Here is a 19,065-nt window from a genome sequence, read left to right on the forward strand (position 1 = left end):
TATGAACTCCCTGCACACTTCCTTGTCGATTGTCATTCTACTGTTCCTAAATTTAGGGTTATACTTATTCTCGAGGAGGAGGAGGAGGAGGAGAAAGGTATCAAAGACGGAAGCAAACTCTCTGTGAGAAAAAGTGTGAAGATGCAATCTAAACTCAAACACTAAGCAGGGTCAGCCCTGGTTGGTACGTGGATGGGACACCATCAATAAATACAAGGTGCTGTAGAATGTAACTAGCAAAATTACCTCAAAGTAATCCTTGCCTTAAAAAACTCTATGAAATTCATGAGGTCACCATAAGTCGACAAGTGACTTAAAGGCACATACACACACAATCAGAAAATCATACACATGGAAGGGTCCCCCCCCCTGAGAAGGAGTTCTCTGCTCTGCAGTAGAGCAGTGGTTCTCAGACTGTTGAGTGGGGACCCCCAGGGGGGCACAAGAATTGCTCCACAGCTCCAAGTGAACCCACCTCCACCTCTTCCCAATTTTTTTCTGATCTGAAGGGGAAGACAAAAGCAAGAAGAGCACTTGGAGCCTCTACCCAATAGAGAAGGAGAGCTCTTACCTTATAAAATGTTAAAATATGAATATACATGAACGTCTGGATGAAAATACACACACTAAACAAACAAAATATATTTATTCATACACTATGTTGAGTGTGGGGGAGTGACATCTGCATGTAGATGTAAAAGGGATCAGAAGGCTAAAACATTTGCACTAAAGCATCTCCAGGAAGTTGCTGTCCAGCCTCTTAATCCTTTCAACAATTCTGTAAGGAAGCCACAGGCCACAAGTATCAGTGAGAGAACTCTGGGCTAAGAGGTACAGCTTTCTTCAACTGGGTGGTCACCAATTGTGTCAGATTATAGCGCCAACTTTCTCTACTCAAAATTGGGATTTGTAGGCAACACATCTGTATAGCAGCAGGTTACAGAAGGCTGGTATAAATGCTTGGCTTCAGGATGAACCTCTCTTACTGTATAAGCAGCATAGAAGTAAAATTCTGGAGTACAGATGCTCTTTCTGAAAGTCCACCTAGTTTCATCTCAAAAGTAAGTCTAAAAATGTAGCCATTGGCAGTGATCCATATCAACAAACCAATTCTAGTCATTTTCATTTCCATTATGGTCAGGTCTGTTGCAAAGCTAATGACCACTAATGAGCATCAAAGGTCTATTCAAGACCAAGTCTGTATTGTAGGGCTACCTCCCAAACTTCCTTTTCTTTGTCTTGTAGTAGCTGTTTGTATTTCAGAAGTCAGGCAGAATTCCCAACTCTTCTCTCTTCTACCTGCTCTGACTTCACTACATATAATAAAGACATATGTCCCATAATTCTCCTTCACTTTTTTCATCATTATGTAACTATGAAATTTTAAAATCTCACATTAAAACTGTACTATTAATTTTCACTAAACCATTAAAGACACACCCAGAAGAAGCAATTCAACATTTTCCCAAAAAGTCTTTATAATTATTTTTTACTTGCCAAAGATAGCTGGGCACAAAAGACTCTCACTCCAGCCAAAAGGTTATATCATTCAGCCATTCTGTATCCAGTTTTTTTGAATGTTTGAAAATGTTACACTTCATCAAAGAGAGAACCTCTATACCAAATTCTATATTTAGACAACAAATCATAATGATTTGATGGGCAATATAGCTGCCACACCTTACACAAATGAACAAACTAATTATTTTGTCCTACCCACTACTTTACGAAAAGTATTAATCACATTCCTGAGTATAAATTTCTACCCCTGCCTAAAAATATATAACAAATAATTATGCCAAATTTGAAAGTGTTAACCTCTTATACGTATTATCTTGATCTCAAAAAGAACATCTATTTGTAAGTAATATTCCTTTATTGTGGGATAAAACCTGTACAACAATAAAGCTGCATGCTTTATTGTCCAAGCTACAGTGAACTTCTGGTAGGGGGGAGGTGGAGAGTTCAGGCCAGGACTTCATAAAGTGAAATAAATATAAAATAAAACTCCCTGGTAGTGTGTGTGTGTGTGTGTGTGTGTGTGTGTGTATTCTAGTTCAAATATTTCCACCCTGTGTCTCTTCCTCTGCTTCTCCTGTCCTTTTGAGATGATTCCATTACATAAATAAAAGCTACTACTTGTATTAGAGTGGAGGCAGAGCAGGGCAAAATAGACAGTTTACCCTAGGTAGGCTAATGTCTGTTTCACTCTAGCATTTATTTTCATTTTTGGAATATGGTACATGATTGTGTAGACAAGCAGAAGCTGGTTCTTATAATTCAGCCTGTCTCACAGTCATGCCTGAGGTGATTCAGGTCTGGGTAGATATATTCAGCCTTCTAGGATATTAGCTCACCGGTGCTGGGGAAAAGAAAGGTTTTCTTAAAGAAAGATGACAGAACTGAATTCCATATTTGAAAGAGCCCTAAACCATGCCCAAAAATGCTCATAAGATAGCAGCAGCAACTGCAGAAGTTAAGTAAAAGAGAAATACCCCAGTTAGTGCCAGGTGAGAGCTGCCATCTTAGGGGTTATTCAGATGTCATCCTTTTTAACGGAACAATGTGAATAACCTCATTCACACAATATGCGTTTGTTATTCTCACTATGGAAGTACATCTTATTTGCACCACCTGAATAACCCCTCAATCACCCATCATGCTTCTGATGTAGCACTGTGCCAGGGTATCATGAAAAATAAAGCAATATTCCATGGACCTACCGGCTCAGAATAGGGAATCCTGGGCAGGCATCAGTATCAGCAGCTCCTGCTGGGGTACTTAGCCCTGACAGCATGGAATTTCCATGTTTTCAGTTCCTCACAGGATATAATCTCCCACCAACCTTTCAGTGGTACCCTCCTGAAGAAAGTGTTTTCTACAACACACAAAATATGCAATTTATTTAACTATTTCTTTATGTATATTCCATTACCTCTATGCGTGTTTCATTAGCTCTCTTATTTCTCCATGCTCAGCATCAAGGTAATCATGTAGGTCCCTAAGATTTTCCTCACAACCAGATCTTCAGCTGCAAAAGTCAGGAAAATGATTCATAGGACATTTTGCCAGCCTGCACAAATTTGTACTTTTGAATCCTCATGCTCTTTCTGAAGAAGGTGATGTGAGGCTTCAGCTGTGATATAATGCTGAGCTTGGGAGATATTCTAAACATTTTTTAAATCCATCACAACCACAGGGACAAGCTCTAATTCTTAAAGAGTAGCCAACCTTGCCCCTGTCTCCTCAAATCACAGAGAGTCTCCACATCTTGATAAGATCCTCTGCCCTTCACCAAAGCTTGGTGAAAAGCAGAGGCCCTCCCTTTAAAACACAGAACAAGACTGGGAAGGTTCCCCTGCCATTTTCCTAACCTGAGAGAAAGTTGTGGGGATATCCCACCAGAGCATAATGACAAGCTGGTGAGTGTATTTCTCAAGCACAGCCCATATATCAGGTCAGTCTGTACTGTGGTAAAATACCTCATGTCAGGGTATCTTGATCATCAACCTGTATTAACCTACCATGCAATTTCAACTGCACATCAGGTTGAGATGTGTCTAGATAGTAATTGTCCATATAGGCTCAAATTTCATGTTAAATATGTAATGCCTCCAGAGCCTCAAAAAGTTACTTGTTAAGCTACAAGTCTCAGAATCCCCCATGGTAGCTGGGAAATTCTGGTAGTTTTATCAAAATAGGAACTTTTCCAAACTTTGAGTGGAACAGTGTAGAGAACTACCCCAAGAGATTTGAATTCTAAGATATAATCATGTTAGTGTAGAATCAGTATGTAGAGAGATCTTGTAGCACCTTTGACACTGGACCTTATCACATGTGGGAGGTTTGCAGCTCAGATCCGCAGTCACTCCTGTTCTAGCAATGCAAAGTGTGATGTTTTTTCACACCAGATCCAGAGTCACTCCCGTCTAGCCATGTGAATTAAGGTTAAAACAAGATGTTTTACCACACCTGGTTGCCTTTCCTTTGTCCTTCTGAATTGAGGGGGAAGCGGAGTCAGTTCGATTCCAAGCAAGTCACGTGATGCGGATTCAAGGAAAACAGAGTGCACATTGTATTACCAAACCAGAGGATTCAACGATTCGAATTGGCATCCTTGCGCATGCTCAGTAGGGCTCTGGACGCTGTCCTCCTTCCCTGCTCCCTCCTTAGCTGTCATCCTTCATCGAGATGAAGGAGCAGTCAGGGGATGATTGGATAGGTGGCAGATTGACAGAGAGGGTGAGATGAGGATGCCGGAGCAGTCGGGGGGGTGTTGGGATGGATGGCAGGGGGTCACTGGGGCCAGGATTGGGATGCAGGAGAAGGCAGGGGATGATGGGATAGGTCGCTGGGAGTCACTGGTTCCAGGATTGGGATGCAGGAGAAGGCTGGGGATGATGGGATAGGTCGCTGGGGGTCACTGGAGCCAGGATCGGGATGCAGGAGAAGGCAGAGGATGATGAGATAGGTCACTGGGGGTCACTGGAGCCAGGATAGGGATGCAGAAGGCAGAGGATTATGGGATAGGTCACTGGAGGTCACTGGAGCCAGGGTCGGGATGCAGGAGAAGGCAGAGGATGATGGGATAGGTCACTGGGGGTCACTGGAGCCAGGATAGGGATGCAGAAGGCAGAGGATGATGGGATAGGTCACTGGGGATCACTGGAGCCAGGATCGGGATGCAGAAGGCAGAGGATGATGGGATAGGTCGCTGGGGGTCACTGGAGCCAGGATCGGGATGCAGGAGAAGGCACGGGATGATGGGATATGTTGCTGGGGGTCATTGGAGCCAGGATTGGGATGCAGAAGGCAGAGGGTGATAGGACAGGTCGCAGGGTGGCAGAGGGTGTGAGATGGCATGAAGGAGGAGGAGGGGAATGACGGAGCAGGACACAGGGGGCCAAGGGGGGGTGACATCAAGTGGTTTTCCACACCAGACCAATTCGAAATGAAATTGAAGTGAGCTTGAATGCGAACTCTGTGAATTCCCTTTTTTCTGAATTCATCAAAATGAGGGGTCACTTTGTAATCACTGTGGAAGCACCACGGAAGAAGCGCCCATAGAAAGGAATCTCATCTGATAACACATTCACACTCTGACGTGAATCCGCATTGTTGGAAGCGCAGTCACGTCGGAACTGACCTGCAAAAGCTCTAAAAATCTCTGTGTGATAAACCTCACTAACTAAAGAAAGAAGTTGGCAGCATAAGCTTTTGTAGACTTAAGCCTACTTCCTCAGATGCATCTGGTAGAGTGGTAAACCAGGGACACACATATATGCTCTAGGTGTGTGAGAATGTCAATTTGGCTTCATCTGTTCTCTTTACCATAGGCTAGTTCCATTGCCAAACTCGTTAAAACTGGGCTTGCCACTTTATTTCCATACACAAAGGATTTTGAAGTCAATTTGACATTCTCACACACCAAGGGCATATACAGTGGTGCCTCGGGTTACGAAATTAATTCGTTCCGCGGCCGCTTTCGTAACCCGAAAAGCCTTCGTAAGCCGAATTGCCATAGGCGCTAATGGGGAAAAGCCGCGATTCCGTGCGAAAAAGCCGAAAAAAGCACCAAAAGTTTTTTCGTAACCCGAAAAAACATTCGTAACCCGGAACAATGATTCCCTATGGGATTTTTTCGTATCCCGAAAATTTCGTAACCTGGGTATTTTGTATCCCGAGGTACCACTGTATAAGTCTGTCCTTGGCTTACCACTCCACCAAATGCAACTGAGGAAGTAGACTTGAATCCAAGAGATTTGGTGCAAGTTCAGGTGAGGCAGTAGCAAAAGTAGTCTTTCACGCAAGATAAAGTTCTCCCTGTCGCCCCAACATAAGTAAGCCTAACCAGTAAGCCTCTGCAAAAGCCAGGTAGAACTATATGACAAATTCAGGCCTATTGATTTTGAGAGTCTTCCTTGCTAGCACTACTGGCTTCTTTGCTATTTCTTCCTTTGGCTAGAGCTTAGTGGTAATGCATAAGCAAACACCCTAACCTCAAACCTACCAACCTTCCTCAGGCCCCAGGCCAAGAATCTGTTACATCTTCATCTTGACTGTTCTTGAGCGGGGAAAACAAACCTTAATTTACAAGAATCTGGAATTGGCTATGGGTGCAATTGGCTCTGCACCATGCAAAGGATAAGCAAGTGAGGTTTCAACATTTCCTGAACATTGTCCAGTTGCCAAATGACAAACCTTCAGAGGATTTGACTATTACAGAACTCATGGGCCAGGCTGCAACTGTAGCTCAACTTGTTTTAAGCTTTGCAAGTTGTATAGGAAGAGAAAGTAGTGAAAAGGGATTACATTGGGAATGGTGGTGCCACCTTTTCATCTGGCATGTTGTAAGTATGATAGGGTTTAATTTTTCTGGGCACTACATACAGAAAATGGGTGACAAGCCACATGTCATTATACTACAACTCCTCAAAGCTCAAGACAGCAAGATGCGTGATGAAAACATCTGGAGGACCCATCATTGACATACAGATTTTACAGGTGTGGAACGTTCACAATAATACTAACAATAATACTCATAATAATAATAACAACTACAGCAACAATCCAGCCTTGATGACTGCTCCCCAGCTATAGCAAGGTCAATTGCAGAAAGAATCAAGCAAGCCCTTTTAAGGATAAAGAGATCCAGAAGTTGCCAAAGTTATAAGCACTTCTTCATCCTTCTTGTCCTGAAAGACTGTTAGGGAAAGGGGCTAAAGAGAGAGACACATTCAATTAAAATATATGTCCCAAAATGTAACAAAGCAGTGTGACATTCATAGTTTTTGCTGCTGTGCCTCCAAAGCATTTTACAGGAACCTGTCAAATCCAATCAAGCTTGTTTATTCTGCATGTAAATGTAGGACCTGAGGCAATCTTCTTCTAAAAAAAAAAAAATTAGAAAAGCACATATTGTCCCTGGCAGTTACTTGGCAGGGCGGTTTTTATTTTTTTATTTTTTTTTATTTTTTTTTAATGCAACAAAGGGCAAGCATAGTTAACTCTTCCTTTCAATCACTACAGCATTTAAACTATAGGAGAACCATTTTGTTTGTTTTGCCAGCAAGAGTGACAGCACAGCAAGCAAACCCGCACCAAATCTGGTGCGGTTATGTATCCAAAAACCCAGCATGCCATACAAAAGCAAGTGAAATCAGGTGACTCTAACTGCATCTTCGATATCTCAGTTTAAGTTAACAATAACAAATTACAAAGATGTGCCCATTCTGCCTATGGATTGTAAATTCTGCTTCAGTTTGCTCCAGTAAAATTTCCAGCTGACAGGCTTCTTCTTAAGATAAATCTTTTCTGGCAGTTTACAATTGAATACCAACTACTGCAACATCGTCTGTGCTTTCACATTTGCACTGATAGGGAATGATGGGTCTCTCAGTGGGGTTCAGCCGCCCCCTCCTTCCATGTCTAATTTTAAACACAGCAATTGTCAGCCCTGAATTTCTGTCTGACTCAGTCCGTGCTGGGAATGTATGCCTCCTTGGTCATCATCTGCCGAACTATAACCCAAAAAAGGTGTCGCTAATAATCCTGAGGATGCCGATGAGAAGAAAATCAAGTTTCTGTATAAATATGAAAAAGGTAATATTTTTGAAATATTCCCCAATGAAGTATTCTCCATAACAATCAGAAATCCCTCTTATCCTTCTGGGTTTTGTTTGTTAAACAGTACAGTAATACAATTTTTATGGCATGCTAGAATGAAACAACACAGCTGGAAAAGATCTGAAAGAGAAACAGAACTGTGGCTACTGGAACACTGCATTTCTTTAGACATCTTTAACAACAAGCATCTTTTAGCATGGAATGCAGTATGTAATGATACTATACAATGCTGTCCAAAGTAAGATATTGCAGGTATGGTCTGAAGATTGGTTGAGCAAGGATGTTTGGATTTCAGTCACTTTAATACCATAGTACTATTCATTTCACGGAACAAGTACACTGTAGCTTAAGTACTTTATGGATCAGGCGGCAAATTCTATTCTGAGACGCTTAAAGAGTACAGCAGGCTAAAGTGAGAACAGGTGCTTCACAGTCATCATCCCTTTCGACTTACAAGCAAATTCATTGGGTCTAGATATGTGAACAGCCCAGGATGGAAGATTTCTAAACCATAAGAAAGAGAAGCTCAGAACCACCAAGACCAGTATACCACTGACACACATAAGATGTGTCATTCCCTAAAATGGTTCCTCCCACTCCAAAAGCTGACATTTCTGAGGTAACCAAGACAACAGCAGCTGCAGCAACACATTCATTCAGAACTAAAATGCTGGGAGCTATTCATATTGCCTATCATCTTAAACACATCCTTCTCTGTCTTCCTCTTCCTCCTTTTTTTCTTTCAACCTTTCTTAATGGGTTTCAATGAAGAAAATTACTTGGGATATAAAACTATCTGTCATTTCCATCCCCATTACATTTCCTTGGTAATACAATCCACAAAGCCAAGGAGGATGCTTCCTTCCAAGTCCATACAACTACAATCCACATTTATTTTCTCAGAGGAACCAAAGGATTTCTTTATCTGTTGTCAGGTTGGTGCGTGTGCCTTCCTTGAGATCTGAAATAATGCAACTAGTTGTGTGCTTAAAAACCAGCAACAACCCAACCTTTCTCCACTGTGGTTGTGAAAGGGATATTTCCAGGTGGGTTTCAACTAAGCTAGTACCATTTCTGAACAAATCGTGCCAAAAAAATCCCATGATAGGGTTGCCTTAGGGAATGACTTGAAGGCACACAACAACAACAACAACAACAAAGCACCATTATATAGCACAATGTAGAGGATGAGGTGAGAGGGATGGCATGAAGGTGAGCCTTGGATACCTGTATGATTGAGGTGAATAACCAAAACAGCCCAAACTTTAAAAGGGAAGCAGTGGGGTGTCATTTTGTTTTCCATTAAAACCACATGATAGGGTTGCCTTAAGAGTGACTTGAAGACACACAACAGCAACAAAGCAGCATTACAGAGCAGAATGTAGGGGGTGAGGTGAGAGGGGTGGCATTCAGGTGAACCTTGGGTCCTTGTAGATAGAGTTGCCTTCGGGTTGCCATAAGTCAGAGACGACTTGAAGGCACACAACAACAACAATAATAACAAAGTACCATTATAGAGCATAATGTGTAGGGGGTGAGGTGAGAGGGATGGCATGAAGGTGAACCTTGGGTCCCTGTATGACTGAGGTGCATAACCAGGAGGGCCCAAATTTTTGAAGGGAGAAGAAGGAGTGTCATCTTGTCTTCCATGAGAACCCCATGATAGGATTGCCTTAGGGTTGCCATAAGTCGAAGATGACTTGAAGGCACACAGCAACAACAGCAGCAAAAGCAGAGCACTACTATGGAGCATAATGTAGAGGATGAGGTAAGAGGGATGGCATGAAGGTGAGCCTTGGGTCCCTGTAGGATTGAAGCGGATAACCAGAAGGGCCAAACTTTACAAGGGAGGTGGAGGGGTGTCTTAGGGTCACTGCAAGTCAGAAACGACTTGAAGGCACACAACAACAACTCCTACTACTAATAATACTACAAAGCAGCATTGTAGAGCATAATGTGTAAGGGATGAGGTGAGAAGGGTGGCATTCAGGTGAGCCTTGGGTCCTTGTATGACTGAGGGGACCAAGCAGAAGGGCCCTAAGCCCCCACCCAGAGGGTCTTCTGCTCCTCCTCTTACCTTTGAGGTGCTGCTGGTGGCCCCTGTGGAAGCGGCTGGAGTTGGCCCGGGGCAGGGCTGGGATGCTGGAGAAGCTGTTCCCCATGGCCTCCTCCCAAGGCAGGCTGCGGCTGAAGGGAGCAGGAGGAAGAGGAGGAGGGCGAGGGCTGCTGGGGGTCTCTGGCCCAGGCCCTGCCCTCCCTCGCCTGGACACCTCCTCCCTCGCCTCTCCAGCAGCAGCAGCCCCCTTTGTCTCCTGGCCCTGCTGCCTGCCTCCTTCACTGGAGGCTCCGCATCCCTGGGGGAAGAAGGCAGGCTGGGCTCTTGCTCTCCTTCTTCTTCCCTGGCTGGTCCTCCTCCTCCCTCTGCTGCCAGCCTCACCTGACCCTCCTCACCTGCCCCAAGAGGAGGCGCCAAAGGATGGAGCTTCCAGGGAGGATGCCCTCGCCCCGGCCCTCCCCTCCAGGCATCCTCCCTCCTCAGACCCCCTGCCACAACACACAACACACAACACACACTCCTTGCTCCTGGGAGGGATGCTGCCGAAGGGAGGACAAGGGGCGCCTTGGCTCCCCCTTTTAGGCTCTGGTTGTTATGGTGACAGCTGCCTCCTCCTCCTCCTCCTCCTCCTCCTCCTCCTCCTCTGAGGCACTTCAGGGACCACAGGAGTCACGTGGTGGGCGACCAGATGTGGCACCTCTGGACAGACAGGGGTGCATCCCCAGGACACCTCCCTTTGCCCCCCCTCCTTTGCCAGCCCCTGTCCTCCCTTTCAGCCTCTGTCCAGGAGGGATTCCCAAATGCCCTCCATCTGGAGCAGGCAGGGTGACCAGAGGTCCTCCTTTTTTCCAGAGCCTGTCCTCCATTTCTTCCTCTGTCTAGGAGAGATTCCAAAATGTCCTCCCTTTGGAGCAGACACGTCCTCCTCTTTTCCGGCCGCTGGCCTGCATTTCTCCTGTCTGTCCAGGATGAATTTCAAAATGTCCTCCCTTTGGAACAGGCAGGCTAACAAGACATGTCCTCCTTTTTCCAGCCCCTGTCCTCCATTTCAGCCTTCTGCCCAGAAGGGATTCCAAAGTGTCCTCCCTTTGGAGCAGGACTTAAGAAGCATAGAATTTACATTTATAGGAGTGTTCTTAGCTCTTCTTTATGTCATGTCTTACATTTTTGCTGGAATGTCCTCCATTTCACGGTGCCTCGTCCTCCATTGTGATGAAGACACCTGGCCATGCCAGCCGCAGCTCATGGATTTTGCAGTCCAACACAGTCTGGAGGGCTGCACAACCTCCCACCCCCCACCCACCTACTCTGTGGAGAAGGCAGAAAGGGGTATGACTGCATGTATTCCAAAAAGCTCAACCCAGCCCTGTTGCATTTGGGGACCTTCCCCCTCAGAGTGACCAGAGGTCCTCCTTTTCCAGGACATGTCCTACATTTATTTCAGCCTTCAGCCCAGGAGGAATTTCAAAATGCCTTCCCTTTAGAGCAGGACTAAGAAGCATGAATTTACACTTCTAGGAGCGTTTCAGCTTTGAATTGGTCATGCCCTACAATTTTCTGGAGTGTCCTCCATTCCTCGGTGCCTCGTCCTCCTTTGCAGTGAGGACTTCTGCTCTGTAAAAATGTTTTTCAGCTCTAGTAACATTTAAAAATAACCAGAACACACTGGCCAGAATTCTGATATTGATATATATGCATGTATTTCCTATTACCACGGATGGATAGATGGACAGGACCAAACAGAAGCTCAAAACACTCAGGACTTTTTCACAGGGAGGAATCACCATTCCAAAAAAAGAAGAAGGTGGGCAATCCAAAAATGCAAGAAATTACGTTGTAGCTTATCACATGCACAAATGAACACAACGTTCATCCGAAAGAGAAAGCAGTGCAAATGCGAATGAACTCATCACATGAGTATTGACCATTGACTTCTTCATTTCGAAATTAGCATGTTTGCACATGTGCAGGGAGGACAGGATTCAATGGGTGACAGTAATCCCATGGCCAAACTGGAGATGCATTTCAAACTAATGCAATGGGAAAGGATTTATAAATTCAATATTTTTCCAAATTCAGCTATTCCTGGGATGTCTTACAGTTGTGTTTGGATTGCCTTTCATTTGTGCAAGATTGCCTTTCTTTAGTGAAATTATGTGAAATCCCTTGGATGACCCTGGATTAACCTTTGGTTAACCTTCCAATTTTCCCCATGTGAAAAAGTCCTCAGAAATGTAAAAGTCATGCTGCTTTTTAGTCATACTCCAAATGGAGGACGTTTTGGAATTCCTCCTGGACAGAAAGCTGAAATGGAGGATGTGTATGGGAAAAGGAGGACCTCTGGTCACCCTGGGGGAGTCGCACTCCCTTGAGGCCTCCCAGGGATGGAGAAGGACAGGGGGAGCCAGGGGCTATAAGAGAAGGGTCTCCTTTGGGGTCCTGAGTTAGAGAGACCTTCCATGGGAAAGGGCAGCTGAGGCGCAGCCACCACACCTGGCTGCCTGAGGCAAGCAGGAAATAACTCCTATGGAAAGGGCTGAATAGATAACAAAGAGGTTTATCACACTGAGATTTTTAGAGCTTTTGCAGGTCAGTTCCTACGTGACTGCGCTTCCAACGATGCAGATTCACATCAGAGTGTGAATGTGTTATCAGACGAGATTCCTTTCTATGGGCGCTCCTTCCGTGGTGTTTCCGCAGTGATTCCAAAGTGATCCCTCGTTTTGGTGAAATTGGAAAAAAAGTGAATTCACAGAATTTGCTTTCAAGCTCACTTCAATTTCACTTTGAATTGGTCTGGTGTGGAAAACCACTCGGATGTCACCCCCTTTGGCCCCCTGCATCCTGCTCTTTCATTCCCCTCCTCCTCCTTCATGCCAGCTCATCCTCTCTGCCACCCTGCCACCCATCCCATCATCCCCTGCCTTCTCCTGCATCCCGATCCTGGCCCCAGTGACCCCAGCAACTTATCCCATCATCCTCTGCCTTCTCCTGTATCCCGATCCTGGCTCCAGCAACCCCCAGTGACCTATCCCATCATCCCCTGCCTTCTTCTGCATCCCAATCCTGGCCCCAGTGACCCCCAGCAACCTATCCCATCATCCCCTCCTCCTGCATCCCGATCCTGGCCCTAGCAACCCCCAGTGACCTATCCCATCATCCCCTGCCATCTCCTTCATCCCAATCCTGGTTCCAGTGACCCCCAGAGACCTATCCCATCATCCCCTGCCTTCTCCTGCATCCCAATCCTGGCCCCAGTGACCCCCTGCCATCCATCCCATCATCTCCTGACTGCTTCTTCACCCCGATGAAGGATGACAGCTAAGGAGGGGGCAGGGAAGGATGACAAAGCCCCACTGAGCATGTGCAAGGGTGTGGATTCGAATCGTTAAACCTTCCAGTGGTAATACAATGTACACTCATTCCCCTTTGCTTGAATTTACATCACATGACTTGCTTGGAATAGAACTGACTTCACTTCCCCCTCAATTCAGAAGGGCAACAGAAGGGCAACCAGGTATGGTAAAGCATCACGTTTTAACCTTTATTCACATTACTAGACAGGAGTGACTCTGGATGTGGTGTGAAAAAACATCATGCTTTGCATTGCTAGAACAGGAGTGACTGCGAATCTGAGCTGCAGCCCCCCCCCCCCTCCATGTGTGATAAGGTCCAAAGTTGAGGCCGCATCGTATATATAACCCACTCACTTCCATGCCAGCAATTCTCTGAAGGTGCCAACCACAACTGCTGGCCAAATGTCAAGAATAAACTCTTCCAGAACATGGCCACATAGCCTGAAAAACCCACAAAAACACTATCAGCATCCTGAATTTGCAAGACCCAAGCAGAGAAGGGGTTGGAGATGTCTTATCAACAGAGTCACCATGACTAGAGGGCTATTAACAACAAACAACAAAAATCTATCTGGCCAAGTCAAGGTGTATAATACCCAAAGTCACCCAAGTTATTTTGCTAGCTGAGCACCTTTTGCCCACCCTGGCCTTAAAAACAGAGTAGTTTCCAATTAAATAACTAACCATTTTCTTCCTTTTAATGGCACCTCAGGACTGCTGCCTCACCCTACCTAAATATCTTTCTTTGTACATGTGTACACATGCGAAAAGGAAGCTTGTATGTGTGCATGCGTTACACAGGGACAACTTTGCAAAGTACAGTGAGCCCTTGGCATCCACTGAGGTTTGATTCCAGGACAACTCAAGGATACCAAAATCCGTGGATGCTCAAGTCCCATTAAATACAAGGGCATAGTCAAATGGTGCCCCTAATATAAAATGGCAAAATCAAGGTTTCCTTTTTAGAATTTATGTATAAAAAATCTGTGGATATGAAGGACTGACTGTATACACAGTCTTTGTACCCAGAAGCAAGGGTGTAAATTGCTGTTGCTGTTCTTGCTGTTGTGTGACTCCATTTCCAACCTATGCTAACCCTAAGGTGAATCTATTATGGGGTCTTCTTGAAAGGATTTGTTCAGAGGGCCATTGCCTTACCCTGAGGCTGAGAGCATGACTTGCCCAAGGGTTTCATGGCCAAGAGGGGAATCAAGCCCTGGTCTCCAAAGTCGTAGTCAAGCACTCAAACCCATTACACCACACTGGCTCTCTAGGGATAGAAAACCCTTCCCTAAAATAGTCTACTACAGCATTCACTCCTCCCATCTCTCCCATTTTTATTAACAGTATATTAAAGTTCCTTATACCCTGGCTCAGTTCTCCTTTGCTTTCCCAAACCAGTGTGTCCTCCCATCATCCTGATCAGAATGTTGGAAAAAACTGTGCCTGGTGCATGTATCTGAGGGCAACTTATGGCTTGTGTTGGCGTGCTTATACAGTACACAGAAAGGGCAAAGGTAACTTGTGGATCATTGGTGTGTTCAAGGAATGGGGACTGTTGTCCAGCCCAAGGCATTTTATACAAGATTTGAAAGCACAGATTGCTTCCCCATGAGTGCATGGTATAGAAAGGCATACATCATGTTGGTGTGTAGGCATCTGTGTGTTATATGTCAACTTAAATGCTGGTGTGGGGAATAAGTGTCCAAAACTTTACAATTGCCTTCCTCAAAGGATGTAGTGAACCGTGTCAAGTCATTGAGAGATTCCTATTGAATTCAGGAGCATCTGTATTGCCACTTAAATGTGGCAAAGCACGAAGGGTTTTGGATAACTGCACTTTCAATTTCTTTGGTGTATTACATGGTATAATCAGCTCTCTGTAGCTACAGATATTTTTTTTTATCCATGGATTCAAGCATCCACGGCTTGAAAATATTTCAAAAGATATATAAATTCCAAATAGCAAAGCTTGATTTTGCCATTATATATAAGAGTCACCATTTCACTATGCCATTGTATTTAGGGGCCATTCAGACTATCTTTTACCGTGGATCAGAACCCAGGTTAACCACAGGAAGTTCATATTGGCCCCAATCCTTTCACAAGTAAAAATGAGGCTTTCACACTCATTGAGGGGCAAATGCCCCTTGGCGCGGGTCTTTTGAAAGTGGAGTAAAAGCTGTATCTTTTGAAAAAAACTGGTTCTGTCAAAATGAACTTGTCCCCGATCATGATCGTGTCAAGTTCAGGGGAGGGATTTCGGGCGGGGGGGGGGGGCAGAGGGCAGAACATGCCTCCCCTTCATAGGGGTGACGGAGGAGGAGGAGGAGGATGGAGCCAGAGGAAGGGTGCCAAGGGCAATGGGGGGGGGGGGTAACGGAGCAGAAAGATGAAGAAGAAGGAGCCGGAGGAAGGGTAAAGTTCAGGGGAGGCATGGTCAGAGGGAGGGCAGAGAATGGAACAAGTCTCCCTCTCGCACCAGGCAGCTTTCTCTCTCTCTTTTTATTTTTTTATTTTTGACAGACTATGTGAATGATTTTTGGGTGATACATATAGATAGAATGTGTGTGTGCTTGTTCCACATTTCCCTTTCATTTCCTCTTGCTCCAGGAACGATAGCCTCACTTTGCAAGAGGCTTTATTATTGTTGTTGTTGTTTAAAATGTGAATGCTACAATGCAAATGTTACAAATGTTTCCCTTTCAGTTTAGCAAATTGATACAAGAGTGAATGCTTTTGCTACAGACCAGACAACACACACACACACACACACACACACACCTGGAGGTTTTTAAATTTGACAGAATATGCACACTCTGTCGGCAGGGTTTTTTTAAAAAAAAAAAAATGAGGGGGAAAGCACCCATTCTTTTGGCCAGTGGCTGTAGGAAACGTCACCTTTGACGAAAGCAGAAGTGAATTTGATTGACAGCAAAGGAACCTTCATTTTAAACTGGTACCACGCCACAAAGAGCTGCAATGGCATTCAGGGGTAAATAACCCCAATTAAGGTAAATGATAGTGGGCACTTGCTTCCAGAGGGATTTGGGAGGGGGGATCTGTGCCCAATTCAATCCAGGGCAAATAACTCAGTGGGAATGAAACCTAAATGGGACTTGAGCATCCACAGATTTTGCTATCCACAGGAGATCCTGGAACCAGACCCCAGTGGACCCAACATAGTTGGAAAGTATGCTGCACTGTTTCATTCAAGAGTAGCCTTTTGTACACATCTTAAAACACAATAAAATTTTATAATTTATAGGCTGGAATTTGCTTAAGGATATACACAGTGTAAGTCACACTATGCATGTGGGACCAAAAAGTCACCACTGTAGAACAGATGTATTCTGATGATAGCAGCAAAAGCAGAGTTGTGCAGACAACATGTTCACCTGTACCTTGTCTTTGCAAATTGTGCATTGTGGTTGTGCATCATACTCTGCAACCTATGCTTTGTACTGTGCTTGTGCATCTTATATTTTGCATTATAATTGTGTATTGTGGTTGTGTATCGTGTATTGTGCATACAGAATGGCACCCAATCATTGACATGTTATGTACAATATTACAATTCTGTATGGCGGTGCTGCATCAGCCTTTGAAGCTCAACATGTCCAAGACGGAGCTTCTTGCCTTTCCTCCTAAGTCCACCCTTCAACATTCCTTTTCTGTCTCTGTGGACATTTCTATTCAACCAGTCCAACAAGCCCACAGTCTTGGTTTCATCTTTGATTCTTCTCTGTTGTGTATCCCTCAGATCCAGACCACAGCCAAGGCTTGTAGATTCTTTTTATATAATATTGCCAAAATCTGACCATATCTCTCCGCCTCTACTGCCAAGATCCTGGTCCATGCCCTAGTGGTCTCACGACTTGATTACTGTAACCTCCTCCTGGCTGGGCTTCCTCTTTCTCACCTCCATCCTTTAATTTCTGTCCAACATTCAGCTGCACGCATTATCACATCCGCCCACCACTCTGACCATATCTCTCCTTTGGTGGCATCCCTTCACTGGCTCCCCCTCCCTTTCTGTATTCAGTATAAGCTCCTGCTGTCGACATTTAAAGCCCTCCATGGGCTGGCCCCTCCTTATTTATTAGACCTTCTTTCTCCTCACCTTCCCACTCGGGCCCTCCATTTTGGTAGTCAAGGTCGGCTGTCCCAGCCCAGGATTTCCTCTGCCCCATCTCGGATTCGCCCCTTTTCACTTGCTGCCCTCACTCCTAGAACCTTCTTCCCCCACCAGCAAGAGCCATCACTTCTTTAACCAGCTTCAAAACGGAGTTGAAAACCATCCTGTTCAGAGAAGCCTTCCCAGACATTGCATGATTGTCAGTTGCTATTTGATGTTCTTTTTTGTTGCCTATTTTATTGAACCATTTCCTGTATTGCTATGTATTTTATATGTATTATCCTATTATTTCTTAGATTGTACGCCATAGGCAGGTTTACTCTTTTATATTTATTGTTTTTATGTACAGCATTGTGCAAATCTACAGTGCTATAATAATAATAATAATAATAATAATAATAATATGTCCACATGCAAGTATTTACCCTAAGGGAATGTTAGATTGAGGCCACAATGTGCACACGTCATTGGCCATATCTGGATAACTAACAAAGTTGGCCACTAAACATATGCAATTTAATACTTCATTATTGCAAAATACGTTCTGCAATATCCTGACATTCTGGAAAGGTAAGTGACAATGTGTATAACTCTTAGAATCAGAAATCAGAAGAGATGCAAAGGCAATCTAGCCAAAACTGTCTGACCTGTCAAGAATTGCCCATGCAGTCCAGACCACCATCTGTGACAAGCAGAGAGCAGGTGTGCTTGCTGTGTCTGTAAATAATTCTAGATGACATGAGCTTGTTTGTACCAGAGGAAGGAAAGCCCTTAGGACTGCTGGGAATCAGGTTGTGTCTGCTACACTACAACCGTACTAAACAGCTACCTGTTGCTTTACAGCTGATGGGAAACCTATGGTCTTCCACTTGTTCCTGGACTCCAGTTCCTATCTGTCCCAACCAGCATTGTTAGTAGTATATGTGATGCAAACTGTAGTCTGCCAAAATCTGAAGGGCCACAGGTTCCCCACCCCTGCTTTAACACATTATACATCTGTGCAGAAGTGGGGAAGGAAAGCATCTACCAATACCCCCAAACAGAAACCCCAATATCATAAATGAGAGTCTGATATCACAAAGAAGAGTCCTTGTATCTTAAAGCAGAGACATTTTCCATAAAGTTCTGGTTGGTGTTTGATGTAGGTTAACAGTATCTGGAATGTTAACCTTGGAAATTTTCATATAGACTCACTTGTCTTTTTTCTGCGGAATATCACACTCGAGGGCAAAGCACCTTGATATGATGGAAGATGCAAATTGTCCTAGGGTGCAGAAACTATTTCCAGGGAAGCATTAGCAACTTTTCAGAATAATAATAAATAATAATAAAATAATTTTTTTTTATTTATATCCCGCCCTTCCCACAATCAGGGCGGCTTACAACAAGTTAAAAACACAACACGCCAGATACAGCAAATTAAAATACATAGCAGTAAAAAGCCATAACAAACAAGCAAAAAAGCCCCATAAAGTCTTGAATCCTATTGGTAGCTTCAAGTAGAGTAGACTCATTAATTCTGTTGGATATACCTACTTGTTGATTTATCATTCAGTACATAAAGAATCCAGATTTTGTGTTTCATACTGTTTCCTCCAATTTCTCAAAAGGGCCATGGAAGTGGATATAAGCACAGTACAAGAGCTCTTGTGTGGTAGCTGGAGGAAAGGGTACTCTTATCCAAAACTGTATCCAGACCTCAGTTATTAATGGTCAGTGAGTCAGAATTCAGTAAATGTTTACAATTCAGTACTTTATTCCATTGGCTTTCAAACTTTCACAATTTAAGGGATCCTTTCCATTATGAATTGCCTACCGACATTTTCATATGTATGACAACAGGTTCTCTGGATGGTGTTCTAGAGTGTATAGTCTGTTGGCACATAGTA

General features: G+C 44.2%; 1 protein-coding gene across 1 annotated transcript in view; it reads right to left on the reverse strand.

Annotated features, from left to right (window-relative positions):
* The window catches only part of NEURL1 (neuralized E3 ubiquitin protein ligase 1), a 185,142-nt gene extending 174,962 nt beyond the window's left edge, over positions 1–10,180 (reverse strand). Inside the window, exons 1-2 of the mRNA XM_042461067.1 lie at positions 10,078–10,180; positions 9,704–9,980 (exon numbers count right to left, since the gene is read on the reverse strand). Of these exons, the coding sequence (XP_042317001.1) occupies positions 9,704–9,980; positions 10,078–10,152 (352 nt within the window). The 5' untranslated portion in view covers positions 10,153–10,180. The remainder of the gene's footprint in view (positions 1–9,703; positions 9,981–10,077) is intronic.
* Between the last annotated feature and the right edge of the window lie 8,885 nt (positions 10,181–19,065).

Source organism: Sceloporus undulatus, chromosome 3 (genome assembly GCF_019175285.1).
Source record: "Sceloporus undulatus isolate JIND9_A2432 ecotype Alabama chromosome 3, SceUnd_v1.1, whole genome shotgun sequence".
NCBI classification, from domain to species: domain Eukaryota; kingdom Metazoa; phylum Chordata; class Lepidosauria; order Squamata; family Phrynosomatidae; genus Sceloporus; species Sceloporus undulatus.